Source organism: Mixophyes fleayi, chromosome 1, assembly GCF_038048845.1.
Source record: "Mixophyes fleayi isolate aMixFle1 chromosome 1, aMixFle1.hap1, whole genome shotgun sequence".
Classification (NCBI taxonomy): domain Eukaryota; kingdom Metazoa; phylum Chordata; class Amphibia; order Anura; family Limnodynastidae; genus Mixophyes; species Mixophyes fleayi.
In genome coordinates this window covers 355919650-355939839 of record NC_134402.1, presented here as the reverse complement: position 1 = coordinate 355939839, position 20190 = coordinate 355919650, and the positions used below count along the sequence as shown (strand labels likewise).

General features: G+C 40.7%; 1 protein-coding gene across 2 annotated transcripts in view; it reads left to right on the top strand.

The window, feature by feature from the left end:
• Window positions 1-20190, top strand: part of KNTC1 (kinetochore associated 1) — a 197179-nt gene that overhangs the window by 119377 nt on the left and 57612 nt on the right. For both annotated transcript variants that reach the window (XM_075177790.1, XM_075177780.1), the window contains exons 43-47: window positions 477-586; window positions 702-906; window positions 1985-2074; window positions 3901-4072; window positions 9454-9512. In XM_075177790.1, the coding sequence (XP_075033891.1) occupies window positions 477-586; window positions 702-906; window positions 1985-2074; window positions 3901-4072; window positions 9454-9512 (636 nt within the window). The remainder of the gene's footprint in view (window positions 1-476; window positions 587-701; window positions 907-1984; window positions 2075-3900; window positions 4073-9453; window positions 9513-20190) is intronic.

The window sequence follows — 20190 nt, the reverse complement described above, 5'->3', positions numbered from 1 at the left end:
CCTTTCACAAAATTTGGTGGTATGCATAGTATGAAGACACTCCCTAGCACCTCCTGAACATGTCCTACTCTTCCTATCTCCCTAGTGATAGTTGGGGATCCACAACAGTTTTATTTATGGTTATAGTGGGGTCCCAATTGAGGTGCCACATCTTGACAATTATATGTTGGCATATAGTGATTATGTAGAGGCATCTTTCCAAAGGTGTAGAGCCCTTTTAATTCCTATCATTACTATTTTTTCTTGTTTAGTCTCTTTTCTTCATACTAAAGTTCTGCATTATTGCACAACCAGCATGGAACACAGATCAAAACAAGACGATCTAAAGAGGTGATATACAATGAAATTGATACATTCTAATAGATATTTTATAAAGACACCTTGTAATAGGAGTTGTTAATGTTATAAAAAGAACACTGCTGTATAAGCTAACAAAAATTTAGACATTACTTGAAATCTGCACATTTATTTTGCAGATATCCTTCCAGTCTGCCTTCAGGCAGGGATCACCGCAGAAGAAAGAGCTGATTTCTATATTAGTTCAAAATTCTAATGTGGATACAGCACTTATCTTGAAGTATTGCAGGTAAATATTTGCTTAGTATTCACAAACTGCTTAAGGCAACGCTATGTAGAGGCTAACAATACAGGAAAAAGAGATTTTGGGGTTTATCTTGTTTTTGTTTTTAAATGCTCTGCAGCATGTTCAAGTTGGACTGCGATGCTGCTCTCCAACTGTACATAGAAACTTTACTGCTGACTGAATCAAGTTGGAAACATAATCATGGGGATTGTACTGTGGACCCTGAACAGCATTCTCAGCTTGTTGCTAAAGCTAAGGAGATAATTCCTCTTTTAAGTAGCACTCAGGACCTTGTTGTTAGTCTCAGCGGCATTCTCCACAAGGTAAGCATTACACATTGCAAATATTACTACCATTTGCACTTTATTGTATGTCTTTGCTTTCTATAAAAACTCAGTCGACCACAAAATGGAGCAATTTACTTTAAAGGAAAATTGCAGACAAAAATATTGTTTTTACAACTATAGGCTGAGTCACGAATCCACATATAGGTGTAACTGTGTGCATGAGTAAAGCATGATGATATGCTTTTAAATTTATCCTGCTTTTGGGGTGCCAAATATCATCATTATCACTAGTCTATGGCAGGCTGGTGACACCACAACAGGGAAACCCACAGCATGGGCCACTGTAATAATGTCAACATTCCCCCACCAGCTCCTACCCACCCTTCCTCCCTCTTTTCTTGCAGCTTAGTAAACCCTCTGGAAAATGTATATACCATATGGAACGCTGCTGATATACTCCACAAGGAGCCACAATGGTAATCACCGGTCCGTTACCAGTCACAATCAGTACAGAGTGGCTTTACGCTGATTGGTGAAAGCATGGGAAAGTCACTCTGTATTGGTTAGTAGTGGCAAAATGAGCTACTTTGATACAATGTAGTATGTAGTTATTTACAATTTGTTTGTACCAACCCTCAGGCACCCGCAACAGATAAGCTGATTCACAAGTATGTGCATGTCCCTGCAAGTCTGCATTTGCGTGATCACTCCTTTTCTGTACTTGGGCTGCCTTTGCACGCCTCTTCCCTCCTCTGTTCTGCCTCTCCAGGCATAATGCGTGCGAGAATCAGATGCATTCGTGCATATGCGTGTGAGCTCTTTGTTAACATGCAAAGTGCAAACGTGTGCACTGTATGTACACTGCGCAAACTGGCGAGTTCAATTTTGCATCTGGCCCTTTATATCTAAATGACCTCATCAACACTGTGTGCAAATGGCTTTTATAAATGCTATCCGTAGGGTATACAATATGTTACATTTTCAGAAATTTCTATAAAGAATATTATGCTCTGCCCAATAAATATATATTATACATTTAATGCAGTATTTTGTTATTTTTTATTGCTCTTTCTTAATGTGTCAAAAATTATTTTGATAAAATCCTACTTTTTAGCTGGATCCTTATGATTATGAAACTCTTGAGGGAGCTTTGCAAGTTATATTGGCAGCTGATGAGAAGAATACCAGTATCCAACTGAACCAGGTAAAAATACAGCATTGTTTTCATTATTTATGTTTTAAAATAAAATATCGTTCTTATGTTCTGAAGGCCCATGACATTTTAAAGTGAATTTGTCTGGATTTTTCTTTTGAAATTTTACATATGCTTCATCACTTTCCAGGGTAATAGTGGGTGCTCCAGTATTAATTTCCCTCTAAGACACAGATAATAGCTGCAATAACCTCCATTTACAGGGTGGGTTCTCATCACTTTTGACATACACTGCTGATGCCAAGGGTACTGCACTAGTGGCAGCTTTGCAGCCAGACAGGCAGATTATCCAACTCTTCTTCCTTATCAAAAAAAGGGAAAGACTGGAGTGGAGAACATCATTCCAATATCATTTCAGCCACATGGAGCACATAAGTGATCACTTAATTTTCAAGGAATCATTGCATTCAAATCCAATTTGCACTTGCTGAATAGAACACATTCCTCACTTCCTTTCCTTCCTTCCTCACCTCCTTTCCTTCCTCACCTCCTTCTTTCCTTTTCCTTTTCCTTTAATAGGTGTGGTTTTGTGTACCTATGCCCTCCTCTTTTTTTTTTTTTTTTTAATCCAAGGAAATGGATTCTTTTCACATCAGCATAATATTTGTGCTTCCATAGTTTGACTGGCAGACAAGTTATGACTGCCTATATTTGGTATACTGTTTCTTTCCCAACTTTGGACTACCTTCTTGTGAACTATTGAGTGTCTGAGTTTGGTACTCATTTGCTTCATTGGTATTTAGTTAATGCCCCAGGAACAAAATTGTTAGCCGCCATGTGCTCGTCACTCTACACTTTCGTGGATCCTTTTACCTATAGGTTTCTAGTCTCCAGATCCATGCCAGCCTTCCAGATGGATTAAGACACCCAAGTTTCCTGCACTGACTTTAACCGCCTCCAAGATAAAGCAATTAATGGCAATTGAAAGACTTCTCATTTTGATTTGTATACAAATTGTTAAAATGTTTTTATTGTGACTTATCATGCAGACCAAACAGTTTTAGAGAAGCATTGGCACCTTTTCTGTTCACACTCATTTGCAAGTTTTTAGTCTGATCCACTGCCTTTACTTGCAGAAAATTTCTTTCTCTCAGATTAATTTTAACGCGATTAAATTTTTAATGGAGTATTGATGGACCCAGGCACAACTTTTCACCTGTTACTGCGTTAATGCTGCTGACAAGCTAATAAACTTATTTCTGGTCCAGAATTCCAAGAGTGCTGAGTGCTGTCCAATTCTGCTCCTAATATATTGAATACGCTACTTACAATTACCCCTTCCAGTCAAGCATTAGGTAGAAGATGAAGTGACCCCTTACTAGCAGCTTAATTTTCAATTAATTAGAACTGTGTATCCCCTTGATGGCAGACAAATCCTGCTTTATATTTCAGAACACATTACCCAGTAATGGGCAACAGGCGATTCTCCGAGCCTTCACCTGCAGCGCCTACTTCCTTCCTGGTGTATTGTCAGCTTTGTTTGTTATAGCTTGTAACACTTCTTTAAATTGCCTGCTCATATGTTTTTACAGCTAGGGGTCTCTTTCTGTGAGTAAATGTATTGTTTTAACTTATTACTGAGACTAAGGATAATGTGAGGTCCTTTTGAAGGATATAGGGCCCCACCATTCGGCCCCCAAAGTGTTTCAGGTTGCACATCAGTGATTTAACCAGTTTACCGTTTGAAAGGCATAGCCCTGTGTGCCCAAATTACTCTGGATTTAATCTCCTTTATTTGTAATATGAACCTTTCCATTTATATTCTCCCTGGTATAATATGTTGTGATGTGGTGTTCCTGTTTTTTTTATGCTTATAGGCTTTAAATTTGGTTAATCTTCTTAAGTCTTACAAGAGGATTGCACCTCCTGCTGATTTGGAGCACCAATACATTTTAGAGCATGGCATAGCAATGTCTGCTGCTGCACATACAAGACTGCCCTTTCACTTGCTCTTCTTCACAACCTCAACAAGTTTCTGGGGCATCATATGTAAGTTATGTTTTTTACATTAAAAAAGTCTGCATAGAGTTTAAATTGTATTCGCTCTTATTCTGAAATCGAGCTACCAACACCCCTTCCCTTTTCTTTGATATCATTTGGACTCTTGCAATTAGCAACCAGTATATAATTGTCTAGCATTGTTCAATATCTCATTTTTATTTCTCCATCATCCACTCTGGGGGACACTGCTACCATGAAGTTGGCACCTAAATAGTTAACAACTAAGTTTGCTGCTAACTCCTCCCCTCTGCAACTCCACAGACCCCAGTTTTTATTTACGTCCAAGTAGTTGGGCTGTTTCAATACTGCTCTGCAGTACTTGCTGCTAGATTAGATTTTTATTATTTTCTTAGTGTTACTGACATGTCAGTGAGATTAGGATTGGATTAGTGTTATGTTTTACACTGGTTCATTTAGTTTTTTAATGAAATATAGTTTCGTTTTTGTTTAAAAAAAAAAAGAACAAGAAAAGTAAATGGAAAATAATCAGCCTGCAGGCAGTGACAGCCACTATGTGACTGTCACTGTGTTCTCCCGACATGTCCAGCTCTGCCTCTAGCATAGAATGCGGGGACTTCGTCTGAGGAGCGGCCATTTTCAGGGAAATACCAAGTCTCTTGCTGAGGCGGAGGGGGTACTTGAATCTGAGCACAGATTAAAAGGCTGTTACGCAAAAGAAACAAAGGAGAGCTATAATAAGCAAAAGCCTCTAGTGAGTGGGTAGGATAATCCTTCCCAAAGCAAAAGCCTCCAGCGCAGGGAGTGTAACGGAGAGACCCCCCCCGCGCCCCCTCTCTGCTGATTGGTGCACTCCAAAGGTGGAAAAATTCAGCTAGAGATTGCCTCAGACGGACTCCTGATTGAAATAATGGAGAATCCACCTGCTGCTGGCTTCCCTTCCTTGACAATTGCAGCTAGGTACCCCAGTGGGGAAGTTGCTTTTTATATGTCAGCAGAATATATATATATATATATATATATATATATATATATATATATATATATATATATATATATATATATATATATATATATATATTATATATAGTGTGTGTGTGTGTTTAAGAAGGGCATAACTAGACTCTATCTGCACTTAGGTGAATTTTCACAATACCTTCCAATTTTATATTACTATTACCACAGATATTTATATTACTGTTTTGAGGCTATTTGCCAGAGTCAGAATTAGTAATTATTTTACTGTATTTTTCTCTGTGAAAATTGCCTAATCTGTATTTCTTTAAAGAAAGAAAAAATAAATACATGTCTGATGAGAACAAGAATACTTGTGCAGAATTTTATACCTGTTCAAAATGCTCTGTCAAATTACTTGTGGGGCAAAAAGACCAGGGAGCAGCTAAGTTTCCCACTAGGGAATAACTAGTTAATGAGGTTCCTTGTGATAGATACAAGACTGTCTATGTATACGCATTTAACTGAAACTTTATACAGTATGATTAGTCAAGCAACCGGAAGTAAAAGTACATTCTTGGCGGTGAATGTCCGTAAACCACAAACTCTGTGTCTTGGGTCTTTTTGGAAATCTTTTCATGTGAACACGGGCTATAAAGTTCAGCCCGCCAATAGTGCTTGCAACACGAGGATAGTCTCAAACGGGTAGAGATGCTTACTCCAAAAGACGTCCAAATCACAAGATCTTAAGAAATAATAAATAATCCACATTTTGGGACCTTCCTCTCCACACGACTGCAGGGTTTTATTCAAACCTGTTCTTGGTGCCCAAGAAGGACGGTTCGTTTCCATCAATTCTAAACCTCAAGGGGCTAAACCAACATCTATGAGTAGACAAGTTTCGGATGGGATCAGGCATTTGTTTTTACAGTAGGAAGCTGCCATTATCAATTTAGGGAGTTCCCCTTTGGCTTTCCCCAGCCCAGAGAGTTTTCACAAAGATCATTGCATTAATGGCAACACGTTTACGTACCTTGGTAGTGAACATTATTCTGCATTTGGACTTTTTTCTCCTCAAAGCCTTATCAGGTCCTTTTCTCTATCAGCATCTGGCCCTGCCTATTTGAATTCTGGAGCAACATGGTTGGATACTCAATTATTCCAGATCCCAGTTGATGCCCTCACAGAGGATGAGGTTTCTAGGATTAATGATGGAAACCACTTTTCAGAAGATCTGTCTCCAGAACCTTCTCTACAGATCCCTCCAACTCTCTGTACGGTTAATCCTGAGTCACCCTAGTCCTTCCATGCGCTTGGGCATGCGGATTTTAGGGTTGATGGTATCGACATTTGAAACCATCCCATACAGTCGTTTTCACTCTCATATGTTCCAGTGGAATCTACTAAGACAATGGTTGTGTCACCCTTTTTTTCATCTGGAGACCCAACGAATCAGACTCTCCAGGGAGACTCGTCAACCTCTGAAATGATGGCTAGTTGAAGAACTTCTGGTGATGGGCCGATCTCTTGTGCTGTGCTCTTGTATTCTGGTGACCACAGATGCCAGTCTGAAGGGCTGGGGAGCTGTTGTTCTCCAGCTTCGTTTCCAGGGTCTTTGGACAGACAAGAATGCGCTTTGGCCCATAAATGTTCTCGAGCTAAGAGCCCATGCTGTTAGCCCTCCAAGGAGCTCAGTCTCTCCTTCAAGGAAAACCCGTCCACCTCCAATCCGTCAATGCCACTGCAGTGGCATATGTAAATCGCCAAGGAGGAACAAGAAGCGCAGGAGCTATGCAGGTAGTGAAACAGGTCGTCTTGTGGGCTGAGAAATTTGTTCCAGCGATTTCGGCATGGTTTATTCCCGAAGTGAACGACTGGATGCGGATTATCTCTGCAGGCATGGAATTCTTCCGGTAGAATGAGAACTGCATCCTCAGGTGTTTCAGGAGTTACGTAGTCTGGAAATGGGGCCTGCCAGATCTGGATCTGATGGCATCCAGACCCAATCACTAAGTTTCAATATTCTGCGCAAGAACCAGAAGTTCTCTGGCTGTGGCGGTGGATGTATTGTCCGTGAGGTGGGACTCCTGTTAAGGATATCACTTTCCACCAATTCCGATGATCCTGCTGGTTCTAAGGTGAGTAATGTTGGAAGGTCTTCCAGTCATTCTGGTGTCACTGAATTTGCCCAGGCGGCTCTGATTCACCAACATCTTGCTTCTGGTGGAAAGGTCAGGCTGGGTTCTTCTGCTCATGCCCGATCTTGTCAGTCAAGAACCATTTACACCATCCGGACTTACCTCGACTGGCTTTAATGGCTTGGCCGTTGAAGCCGAACCTCTGGCGGTCGAGGAGGTTCTCTTCCAGGATAGCGGCAACCCCTCATAATGGCTCAAAAGCCTATATCAACTAAGATCTATCACAAGGTGTGGAGCATCTATGTAGAGTAGTGCGAGAAGAAGTGTCATAACCCTGCGTCTTTCAGATTAGCCGTCTTCTGGCCTTTCTTCAGGATGGGTTAGAGATCGGACTAAGACGGAGTTCTTTGAAGGTTCAGGTCTCTGCACTCTCTATTTTCTTTTGGTGCCGGTTGGCTTTCATCCCTGACGTTTGTTCCAACTGGGGGACACTGCGTTCCCTCCCTTTTGCTGTTCTACGGTTAGTTGTGGCGTTGAACCCTTTTTTTGGGAATTTAGTATTACAGATGTCTGTGTGGTTGCAGTGGGGAGGAGTCAGCAGCAAATTTAGTTATCTATTTAAGTGCCAACTCCATGCACCCTCATACAACCACTTGGTAGCTGCGTCCTCCAGATGGAATCAGAGAAAGAGATTCAGCGTAAGTACAAAAATCTTTATTTCCTTTTGTAGCACCACGTTTTGACTTTTGACATTTTAGGCAATCGCAACAAATTACATATTATTATTTTTTATTACTTGATTGGCAGGATAAAGAGATGGGTGAATTCTTTATAGAAATGGTTAAGAACCTTGACTGATTTTCCCTACATTGAAAAGGCCATATTATTGCTTTCATGGTTCTGTGACTACTAAGCCCTTCACTGTTAGAATGAGAGATAACATTAGTTTACTAAGCTTTGATGAACTGTAATATGTGTGTGGTGACAATTTGTATTCAGTAAGGCATTCTAGCTACTATAAACTGTTTATTCTAATAATGAATTAAGAAAACAAATGTACAAATATAGTCTGCATAAAAAACTGCTTTAATGCAGGTCCTTTTATAGTCCATTAAAAATCATTATAAAATGGGTAGGATCCCTACCCTCATCCTATAGCTGAGTATTAACAAGCAAAGAGATAAGGTGGTGCTGCAAACAAACTTACAATCTAGATACTGTCAATTAGGTTAGGTACACACTATAGGTTTTTCACCCGATTATCGTACAAATCATATGATAAACAACATTAGGGGGTAAATGTATCAAGGTGCGATTTTCTCGGGAGAGTTGATACTCGCAGATGTATGAACCTGAGATTTCATGTAAAATTGCCAGAGATGTGTTCTGTCAAAAGCGCTATTTCCAAAATCGATATAGATCAAACTCCCGACTGATTGCCACTCTAGCTATACAAGTCTCAAATGTATAAAGCCGCGATTAAACAAACTCAGGAGAGTTTGCTGTCAAACACGCTAGATACAACACGCTGCATCCTAGCAGCATGTATAGTAAACACATCACTGTTACACTGCCTGTCATATAGCCGGAGGTCCTGGCAGCTGTCAAAACTATAAAAAATAGATAAGTTTAAAAAAAAAAAAAAAAATAGCGTGCGATCCCCCCTCTATTCACTAAATCAGGGAAAAAAATTGCGTGGGGCCCCCCCATTTTCACTGAACCAGCACTAGGCAAACCAGCCGGGGTTGGTGGCACTATAGCAGGGGTACACGCGGCAGGGGTCCCCCCTGCCATAATGACAACCAACCACAGGCTGTTCAGCGCTGGGCTAGATTCCCTAGGGAGTGGGGTCCGCCAAACAAAACGAGCGGGCCTTCCAGGGATAACCAGCCAAGTGCTAAAAGCACTAGGACTCTTCCTACACCCGTGGGTAATAATGGCGATAAAAGTTTAAAAAAATAAACAAACGCCATTTTATTTTGTGGATCTACAAGTCCCAGCCAGCCAGGGTGCCATAAACAGTGTGGGCATGCTGATACTTGTATAACTACAAGCACCAGCATACCCATGGCAACCAGGACATGTTGGGACTTGGAGAACCACAAGTGCCAACATGCCCTGACACCCACGGCTGGCTGGGACCTGTAGTTCCACAAAAGAAAATGTTAAATGAACCACCACACCCTCATTAAAACCACAACATTTAATAAAAGTAATAAACCCACAGTAAAGATAGAAAACAATTTTATACATACTAAACCTGTATCTGTTCTTGATATTACCAAATGTGATGAAATATTATCTTTTCATTCATTCCAGCTGCTGAACTGAGTGAGGAGTCCTTTCCAACACTGCTACTCATTTCTAAACTCATGAAGGTGAGAATCTATTCTGTTTTAAGCAAGTGGCATAAATGTATTTTTTTTTTTTTGTGTTTTTGAAATCAGTATTCTCTTTCTTTCATTTGAATGAAACTGTGACCATAGTGTATACAGACTGGTCAAGGAGTTAGGCACTTAATATGAATTCTGTGTGGAGTTTGTATGTTCTCCCCATGTTTGTGTGAGTTTCCATTGGTTGCTCCGGTTTCCTCCTAGACTCTAAAAACATACTGGTGGGTTAATTGGCTGATGACAAAATTTCACCATGGTTTGTGTCTTTGTGTGTGTGTGTTAGAGAATTTAGTCAGTATGCTCCAATGGGGCCAGGATTGGTGTGAAATATTCTCTATACAGCACTGCTTAATTGGTGATGCTATATAAATAAATGATAATTATATTAATATGGGTTGTTTTATGTGCCTTGCTGCCTATGCTAGTGTTATTTTGTCTTTTAATATAGAGATTTCTTTAATTGTATCTTTATTCCTTTTACCACCTCTGCGGTAATACAGGCAGTTAACACTCAGCGCATCCGGCAATTTATGATTTATCTTAGAAGTACCAATTCAACAATAATGGCATCAGCAATGTGATATAACTAATAGTAGGTGTAAAGAAACTGGGTGTGTTTTGGGTTTTTTCCTTTAGAAAAACTGCTGCAGTCCTCTTGTGCTCCCAAGACAAACATAAGAGGCGTTCTACCTTAGTTAATGTCTGTGGGAAATCTGATTCTGAGTTTTCATATCCAGAGGAAAGTGAGCTTCCAGAGGACTCCGACTTGTAAGATACCTCTGGTTTAGCAGGAGGTTGGAGACATAAACCTCAAAATCTTGACTATTACAGTCCTTTTTTTTTTTTTTTTTTTTAAATGAAAAATAAGCATTCTATTTTTTTTCTGTCCCCTCTTCAGCTGCTAGACTTGCTAAGTGAGACTTAAGTTATCCCTGACAATAAATGTAAGATTGTGCATAGATTACAAACACTTTTTCCTCCACCTAATGAGGATAGAATTAAATGTGCGTCATTTCCTGCAGTGGGTACTCCCATTGTACGTTTATCTAAGCCTATCACTATTTCTCTCCCTAACGCAGCGTTTCTTAAGGACGCCACTTATAGGAAATGTGAGGCAATCTTTAAGTCGACCTATTTAGGCGCTGGCTCAACCCTGATACCTATTAGACCTATTCTAGCTTCAGCATTGGTCAGTAAAGCTTTTGAAAAATGGTCAGATAGATAGATCTCTGGCAAATTAGTCGGGTAGAACAAATTCTGAAATATCTTCTCTGTTGTACCACATTAGGGATGGAGAAGCGCTTTCTCCAGCACCTCCTCCTGGTTTGGCTTTCCTCTTTTGGCAAGCCCACCAAAAGAAACTCAGCGGCCGTTTTCGGTCACACCACTCTGTTTGGCTCTTGCCTGTGTCGGTAAGGCCGTGGAAAGGTTTTTGGTCTATCGGGCTCCAAACCCTCTGTCAGCTGTTCCAAAGTCAGATTTGCTCACTTTGATGGAGCATATTCCTCAGATGTTTCTGGGGATGCTGACATTCATACGGGGCTAAGTGGGGCTAGGATTTCAGCCTCTACCATTGCAACACACTGTGCCCTATAGCTGTGGACTTGAATTGCGGACATAAACTCCAAGAGGACGCTGTACCCTGGTGAGGTTCTATTTTAACCTTAAAATCATCGCTTAGACCAGTGTTTCTCAAACACAATTCTCAATGCATGGGTTTCAGATGACAAGGCAAAAAACGATACCACCAGAGGATTTGTTACAATGTGTCAGTAATGAATACACCTTTGCTAAAGCAAGGAGATATGATAAACATGCATTGTTAGGGATCCTGAGGACCAGGTTTAACAAACACTGGCTTAGACCACAGTGGGAATGAACTCGTTCCTTCTGGTTAATCCACCTAGGCCCAAAATTTTGTTCCTTTCGAACCCTATTAGAAAAGACCAGCCCTCAATTCTCTGCATCGAGCAGAGGGATGTGGAGGCAAACAGGCCTAGAGAACTAGACTTTTAGGGGCATATTCAATTAGCTTTCGGATTCGCGGTAACGCACCGGAACAGCCGCGAAACGTAATACACGTTACAGCAATAACGTGGATTTTCGTTCGCAGCCCATAGGGTTGCGTACGAAAATCAGCGTTAATGCGGTACCGTAATACCCGCAAGAACGCGCACTTTTCGCGGTAACGCGCGTTACCGCGAAAGCTAATTGAATATGCCCCTTAGCGTCTAATCCCTCTGACAAACAATCAGTGACTGGTAGGTTGCCTACCTGGGAACTCCTGTGATGGATCTGATCTGCTTCTCATCAGGTACCAGTGGTTCTGTTCGACTACAGACACCTGGGTGAGAGGCATCATCAATCGGAAATACATAATCAATCTACAAGCATCCCCTCCCAGGTGCTTCTTTTCCACAGGTTTTTCAGGAAACAGGGTAAAACGTGTGGCTCGTTGAGAAACCATGCAGTCCCTCATTTCGGCGATGGGTTTTGTTATAAACCTGAGAAATAAAAGGGTTTGGTTTTACTCAAACCTCTTCCTGGTTCAGAAACCGGACGGCTTTTTCCAACCTATTTTGTTAGGTTGTTGGGATTACCTCTTTAACTCTGGCGAGTCTTTGTGTATGTTTATTTTACCTCTTCAGCGTTGGTAGGCATGATTCATTGCACCTGTTTCATTAAATTAAGGTGTTTTTATCTCTTGACTTGGTTGAATCATTGTTTGGTACTGGCTGCGCATTAGTACAGTTAGTACGGTAATTTCTCCGCTGATTTTTGCTTGCAGCTTTATAAGCCAAGATTAACGTACTAACGGTAATAATGCGTGGGCTAATTAAATCTACACTTTGGAGTTTAAAAGTCTCTTCTGTTCTTTGCAGCTTTTCCAGTTATAGAGTTTCACTCTGGACTCCTGTACAATCTCCTCTCTGGGATTCTTTTGTTTTATGATTACAGTTTGACTCTATTACTTTACCTAACAGGGTTAAAACTCTGCCCTTTGGGTTTTCTTTTTGCCAGATATTCAGACCTTACAAGAATTGCTACATATGCAGCCTCTCCACAGAACCACTAGAGAGGTGTATGATCTCAGTTCGGTGCTGACTGACTTGCAGCACTGTCCCTTTGAACCAATTGGTTTGGTGGAGTTGAAATTCCTCACATGGAAGTCTGTTTTCCTGTTGACTATCTCTTCTGCCAGGAGAGTATCGAGTCTGGGGCATTGTGTTGTAGATCGCCATTTCTCACTTTTCATAAGGATAGAGCAGTGCTTGGGATCAAGCCTTTCTTACAGCCTAAGTTGGTCTCATGGTTCCACCTCAATCAGGAAATTGTGATTCTGTCTTTGGACTAGGATAAGTTTCCATAGGAAGTGGGCTCTAATCGATCTCTGAATGTGGTTCTGTCCCAGAGAACATATGTAGGTAAGTCTAAGGACTTGCACAGGACAGATGAACTGTTGGTTCTTCGTGATGTTCGTAAGAGAAGCTGGTCAGACTTAAAAGAGGATTGCCCAGTGGAGTACTTCAGTAATTTGCCAGCTTACATTGGAGAGGGGCAGTCTGTTCCTCTAAATGAGGGAGCTTTCCACCAGGTCAGTGGGTGTCTCTTGGTGGCGTGTCCTCCGCTGGGCAACTAGGCTTGGGCAAGTCACCTGGTAGTCTGTTCATACCTTCACTAAATTCTTCAAGTTTATTACTTTTTTTGTCCATAGTTTTGAGTGTAAGATACTGCGCACAGTGACAGTTTAGTGTACTTTCCTTCAGTGGACAGCTTTGGTATGTCCCATAGTTTTTAGTGGCCCCCATTGGATTTTATCTTTCTCTGTTTAAGTTAAACATTGTCTAGGAATATGCAAACATTCACATATTGTAGACTCATCATGGATATAATGCAGTACATATATGTAGATATGCCTTGTCTCTTTTTAGGTTTAATATATGGCAATTATCCATACCCTGTTTGCACCAGTGTCAGAACTGATTTTAAGAAAGTGCTTTTTTAATGCATGGGATGCAGTTGTTTCACTGCTTGGTTAAGAGTTTTATTGCTAGTCTCTATTGTGGTAGTTTAATGAGGGCTGATGGAAGTCACTGTGTTTAACCATGTTCTGTATAATCAGTGTATATTGGCTGCATAGCTGGTGTGTTTAGTTCAAAGTGTGTTCGCTACAAGTGTATTAGGATTAATATAGCATAGCTCAAGAGGCGATAAAAAGGAGAACACTCTGCCTGGGTTGCTTCTACAGGAGGACAAAATTCAACACTTCAGTTAGTTCTGTTACCGTCCACCACAAGCACCTGCTTTGGGCACTCCTTAGTGTCATGCTAGCATTGGTGAGAATATCACTTCAAACCTTGTTTCTCATTTAAATTCTCAGTATGTCCAATCTGTTCATCTGTATTGCCATGTTGCTTAACCCACACTATGCTAACTGCTTTACATGTCTGTCAATACTGCACCATCTTCCTCTTCACGCTCCCCTCCTTCCTCTCCTCCCTTGTTCCTCTCTTCCTCATCTCCAAGCCCAGAATCCACACCTACTTCAACCTAGTCTATTGCCACTTCCACCCACCCTCCTTGCCAGTTCCTTTGTGTAGCCTCCACCACCTCTGCTTCCCACCTGGATTGCTAATTGTAATGTCCTTTTAATTCCTATTGTTTCTCCTCTTTCACCTCCCTCTAGAACAGGGGTGTCCAACCTTTTAGTTTCCCTGGGCCACATTGGAAGACGACAAGTTGGTTTGGGCCGCACATAAGATACACTAACAACGATAACTGATCATCCAAAACATAGTTAATATATATATATATATATATATATATATATATATATATATATATATATATATATATATATATATATGAAAAAAAAGTGTTATATATACATATATATAATCTATCACTTTTTTTTCAAATCCCCCTATACTTACCTTTCAATCGCCCTGTTCAAAAAAATCCTCTCTAGTTGTTATACTATAATCACTTTTTGTATTGTTTTGATGCAATATCAATAAAGTGCATTTAAGCCAGGCATTGTATATCAGGGTGCCCTGACCAGGCCTGCGGTACCTGACATGTACATCACTGTGATTACAAATTGTGACCTGTTTTGCTAATTACACCACTATGTTAGTTAAGGGATAACAACTTATAATGGGCCAAAGAGAATAATATATAATGCCCCATTAGTATTACAAGTAGACGTATGTAGCAGGGAGATAAGGTCCATGATGCTCCAGGACCAGGTGACTTTTATTCACTGGTCAGCGTCCCTTGAAATAATAATAAAAAAAAAAATCCCCCTTAACTTACCTTTTAATCGGCTTGTTCTCCTGTCCTCTTCTCTTCTTTTCTCCAATTCTGTGCTGCTGATTGTTCTTCTTGCGCGGATGACTCCTCTGTGCTGCGCTCCGCAATGGATGTTGGGCGTGATGACATCACGCCCGACATTCTTTTCTTTTTTTTTTCCAGGATTTTTTTTTCCATTAACAGTGCTGCCCCCTTTCCACAACCAAAACTCCTTCTAGGCCACATTTACAGGCATGCTGGGCCGTGGGTTGGACAACCCTGCTCTAGAATGTAAGCTCTCACAGGCAGGCGCCTCTACCCAATTTCTCGTGTGCATCTAGTCTGTCTTTCTCGTTTGTCCCTGTCATGCGATTTGTTCTGTTAATTGAATCCATGCATTTATTATTCTGCTCTGTACCCATGTACTTGTTATGTCTTCTGTTTTCATGTACGTCATGTTTGTCTTGCTATGTCAGGCGCTACGGAATGTGTGGTGCCATACAAATAAGTGATAATAAACATGATTAATACATTTGAGTTGTGTATTACAGATATAAGCTTGATACAACTTTTATTGTGTTACATATATGTTTAATCACAATTTATTGTGAATTTTTATTAATTCATTCTCTCCATACCCGGGATATTTAGGAACGTTTGTGAAAACTTGCACATGAAAACTGTACTGAAATCAGCAGCAACAATTCAGACCTTTGCTTTAATTTTTTAAGTTGAACTTGTAAAATGGCAGTGAGAGTAGTTTTACAAGCCTTTTACTGTGCACCAGCTTTCCATAAGCTCCCTTAAACCATTTTGTTATCCGGTGATAAAAGCGAGTTAAATTAGTGAAACCCAGGATTGGGATTCAGATACAAAGGATGTACACCTCCATGTCAGATTAAGTAAAAAAGCAGTTAACAGTGTGTTTGCTTATGAGTTTTGCATTACATGTTACAATTGTATCTAAACTCCTTTTGAAGAGCAGCTTTCACACCACCATATTGTCTATGTTAGCACAAAGGTTTGACATAGAAACATCATATATAGCAAGCAAAACATTTCGGAAACCTTCTGCATTTGTAACTTAAGGTAACATTACATGCCTGGCATGCAATTTTTTGTTAACTCTAACACCAATAGCACACTCTGAGTAAAAGCCTAATTGTGTGTGTGTGTGTGTGTGTGTGTGTGTGTGTGTGTGTGTGTGTGTGTTATTCACTGACCCCCGTGTTTTAGTTTTTGATCTGAATTAACTTCGGGTTTTGGCAAAACCGCCCTTGTGGGTTTTGGTTTTGGATCTGTATTTTTAGAAAATATTCTAAAATCACATAATTTTGCTCTTTTTTTGTACCTACATTATTATTAACCTCAATAACACTAATTTCAAGTAATTTGCAGTCAATTTCGACCACCTCAGAGGTTACAAAATTATTTTCATACACTTTTGGACAAATACTGCAGCGACCTGGCTGGATGCTAACTGACAGAGCAATGACTGAAACACACGGCAGTTTCTTGCACATCTAGGAAACATTGGCACACAGCAGTGACAGAAAAGAAAAGTGGTGCAAGATGGAATTGTCCTTGAACCAGTTATGGTTCATTTGATCGCTTCATCCGTTTTTTGGTTAACTGTGGTAATTCTACAGCTAATACATGGCAACGAGCACTAACCCCCTAGGATGCATGCTTTTATCAAACCCAGACAAATCCAGGGTGCCAGACAATGCACTAAAAAAAGCCATTGTAATTCCCAGCAAAAAGCAAGTTCATCACTGAGCTTCGAATCAGCACCAATTCCCACATAATTATAATATAGTTAGGTACATTTGATGTAAAGTGCAGATTACAAACACTTGATGAAACAACAGCAAAGTGGAAAGTAATACATATACACGTCTATTTAGACATCCATGCTTACATTACTTCTGCAAGCAACGTTGTTCTTTATTAATAAATCTGTTGTCTTTATACCGTTCAAAATAAAATTAAAATAATCCTCCACCATTCTTTGGATGTTGATAGTTGATAGTAGGATCAGGTGGAGTTACAGCAGAGGTGTCACTAATTCTGGTCAATTTTTTTACATTAGATCAGATGTCAAAATGTTGTGCTGAGTCATCTGCATCATCAATGGGTTGATTTTTGCTAAGCACACAACAGTATACAGCACATGTAGGTAACATTGTCACACAGCGGTAGCTGAAATTTAAAGTGGTGCAAGATGGAATTGTCATTGGGCCCGCCCACCCACCCTTATTTTAGATTTTAAAAAGGACATGCACACTTTAACAAAACAAGCACTTCAGCCACAAAAATGCCACTCTTTGTGGCTGAAGATCTTTGTTTGTTTGGGCCCCCACAAAACAAGGTAACTATGGGCTTAAGGCATCTAAGGTAACAGTGCTGTTAATAAACTCTACTGTGGCAAGATGTTGTTATCATCCTCGACTTCATCCTTACTCTCATCAGTTTGTACATCATCCTCACACATTATTAAGTTATCACCGCTGGAATCCACCAGTACAGAAGTCTCAGTATTTTGATGTAATTGGCAGGAAAGGCCTTCTCGTGGAACTTGAAGTTCATTTTTATGAACATCATTTTTTTCCACATTTTGAGGAAGTAGCCTCTTAAGCTGATCGCTGACAAGGTTCCCGGCTGTGCTGAAAACTTTTTCTGAGTACACACTGGAGGGTGGGCAGCTTAGGCAGTGCAAAGAGAGTTGGTACATGACTCTCCAAATTCCCTTTTTTTGCTCCCAGTCTGATGTGTCTATTTCTATGCTGTCGTGAAAATAATCCTCCACCATCTTTTGGATGTTGATAGTAGGATCAGGTGGAGTTCCGGCAGAGGTGTCACATTTTTCGGTCAATTCTTTTAGACCAGGGGTCAAAATTTTGGGCTGAGTCATCTGCATTATCCCTGGGTCTCTTGGAAAAGCTAAGTTTTTTTTCCTAGCAGCAGTTGAGTGAGAAACTGAAGGAGGAGACGTCGTCCTGTCACATAACACTTGAGCTGTCATCTTGCTCACCAGGAGCTCCTTGCATCTCTTCAGATCTGGGTCAGTTGGAAACAAAGAGAAGACATATCTCTTAAACCGACGATCAAGCACAGTCGCCAAAATGTAGTTATCCAATTTCAAGATTTTGATAACTCTTGGATCCTGGTGAAGCGAATAAAGTACTTGATCTGCAAGTTCGATATACTTAGTGTAATTGCTTTATTTCATCTCCTCCTTCAGCTTCTCAAGCTGCTTTGTCAAAAGTCTAATTAAGGGAATCGCTTGACTCAAGCTAGCAGTGACTACTTTGAATGGTTTCAGCACCTTGCACAACACGGAAAGTATTCTCCACTGCTCTTGAGTAAAATACATCCCCCCTACTTTCCCAATGTCATGGCTTGTGGAGTAAGCGTGGATGGCTTTTCGCTTTTCCTCCATCCTCAGATGCATATACAGGGTGGAATTCCACCATGTCACCACCTCTTGCTTCAGTTTTTGGCAGGGCAAATTAAATTGCTTTTGAAGCTGCTGCAATCCCCTACACGCTGTTGCTGAATGCCTAAAATAGATATTTTACGGGTGACAGACAGCATCTCCTGCACGTCCCTGTCATTTTTTAGAAATCTCTGCACCACTAAGTTTATTGTGTGAGCAAATAGGGAATGTGATGGAATTCACCCAGCTGTAATGCTCTCACAATTTTGGTGACGTTATCAGAAATGACATATCCTGAGGAGAGTCCAAGCGGGATAAGCCATGTTGCAATGACATCCCTTAGTTTTTGTAACAGATTGTCAGCTGTATGCCTCTTTGTGAAGCCCATGGTACACAGAGTAGCCTGCCTCTGAAAATTGTGACGTACTTGGATACACGCTGCTGCTGGTGAAGGCTAATCACCAACCTAGTGGGCTGTCACAGTCATATAATCTTTAGTTTGCCCAGTTCCGCTTGTCCACATATCTGTGGTTAGGTGTACAGTGGGCAGAATGGCATTTTGTAGACCAATAATAACATTTTTACGAACCTTCTGGTAGAGGTGAGGAATAGCTTTTTTACTGAAATGGTGTCGTGAAGGAATTTGGTAACGGGGACACGACCTCAAGTAACTGTCTAAAACCAGCTGCATTAATAGTGGATATTGGACGCAGATCTATAACTAGCCAGTTGCCATGGCGTGTATGATCCGCTTTGCGACTGGGTGACGGCTTTCATACTTTCTTCCTCTTGCAAAGGATTGTTTAACAGTCAATATTGTAAACTACTAATAGTCTTCTTCTTGGTCTGCTTCTGGGATGGAGATTCACTCCCAGCAGCAGCAGTGGGACTAACTCTCAAGAATTCTTCTGAGGAATCCAGGCTAGTGGAGGAGTCATCTAGCCTTAGCAACTTGGATGCAGGACTAACTCCGATTGCTACTGAGGATATTGACAAGGACTGTGTTGTGGGTGTGGATTGCAGGTGTCCGGATGTAGGTGAGAGAAGGTCCTAGCTGATGATGTACTGCTTGTTGTTATTTTTTAGCATAAGTTTCTGATTTTCCCACCTTGCCATGAATGCGCGTCAAATGGCGTAACATGCATGAGGTTCCTAGATGATTAAGGTCCCTACCTCAACTGACTGTGGCTTTATATACGCTACAAATGGCTAGACATTTGTTGTCAGGATTTGGGTAAAAATAATTCCACACATAAGAAGTGGATTTTTTTGTTTTATATCCAGTCATGACAATGGCCTCCTTCTTATCACGTGTCAGAACTGCTTCCACCGGTGCAGGACTTACACAATTAACATCATCCTCATCAACATCCTCATTAGCGTCCTCGTCGGCTACACAAATATCCCCCTCATCCCGTTGCAATTCGAAAGTGGCATCCTCAATTGGTGTATCACCGGCTACACTCGGGCTGTTCGGGCACACATGTGCAGAAATGCTGAAAGGGGCCTTCTTTATGGGTACACTATCCGAATGGTCACGATTACACATAACACACGTGGATGGACTCTCCTCAGGGATTTGTGTCATTTCTGAATCTGAACATACATTTTCCTGTAATGTCTTACTGTTTTCTTCCAGCTTGACTTTTACACATAAAAGTATTTGGGCACCACTTTTGGAGTCCGAATGACAAGGTCTTGCTTGGTCACAACTGACCTTACAAGAAGATGCCTCAGTGACAGTTGCAGAACTCGCACTCAAAGGCAAAGTCCTCATTGTTTCTTTGCGTGTGTAGAATGGCATGTTGGCAAGTTTATTTTTTTCTGCCGATAGCTTGCCTGGATTACTGCTCTTTTTCTCTTGACCAAGGTAAAAGGTGTTTTTTTTTAATTTTTGCTTCCCTAACTTAAAAACAGTATGCATGTTTACCT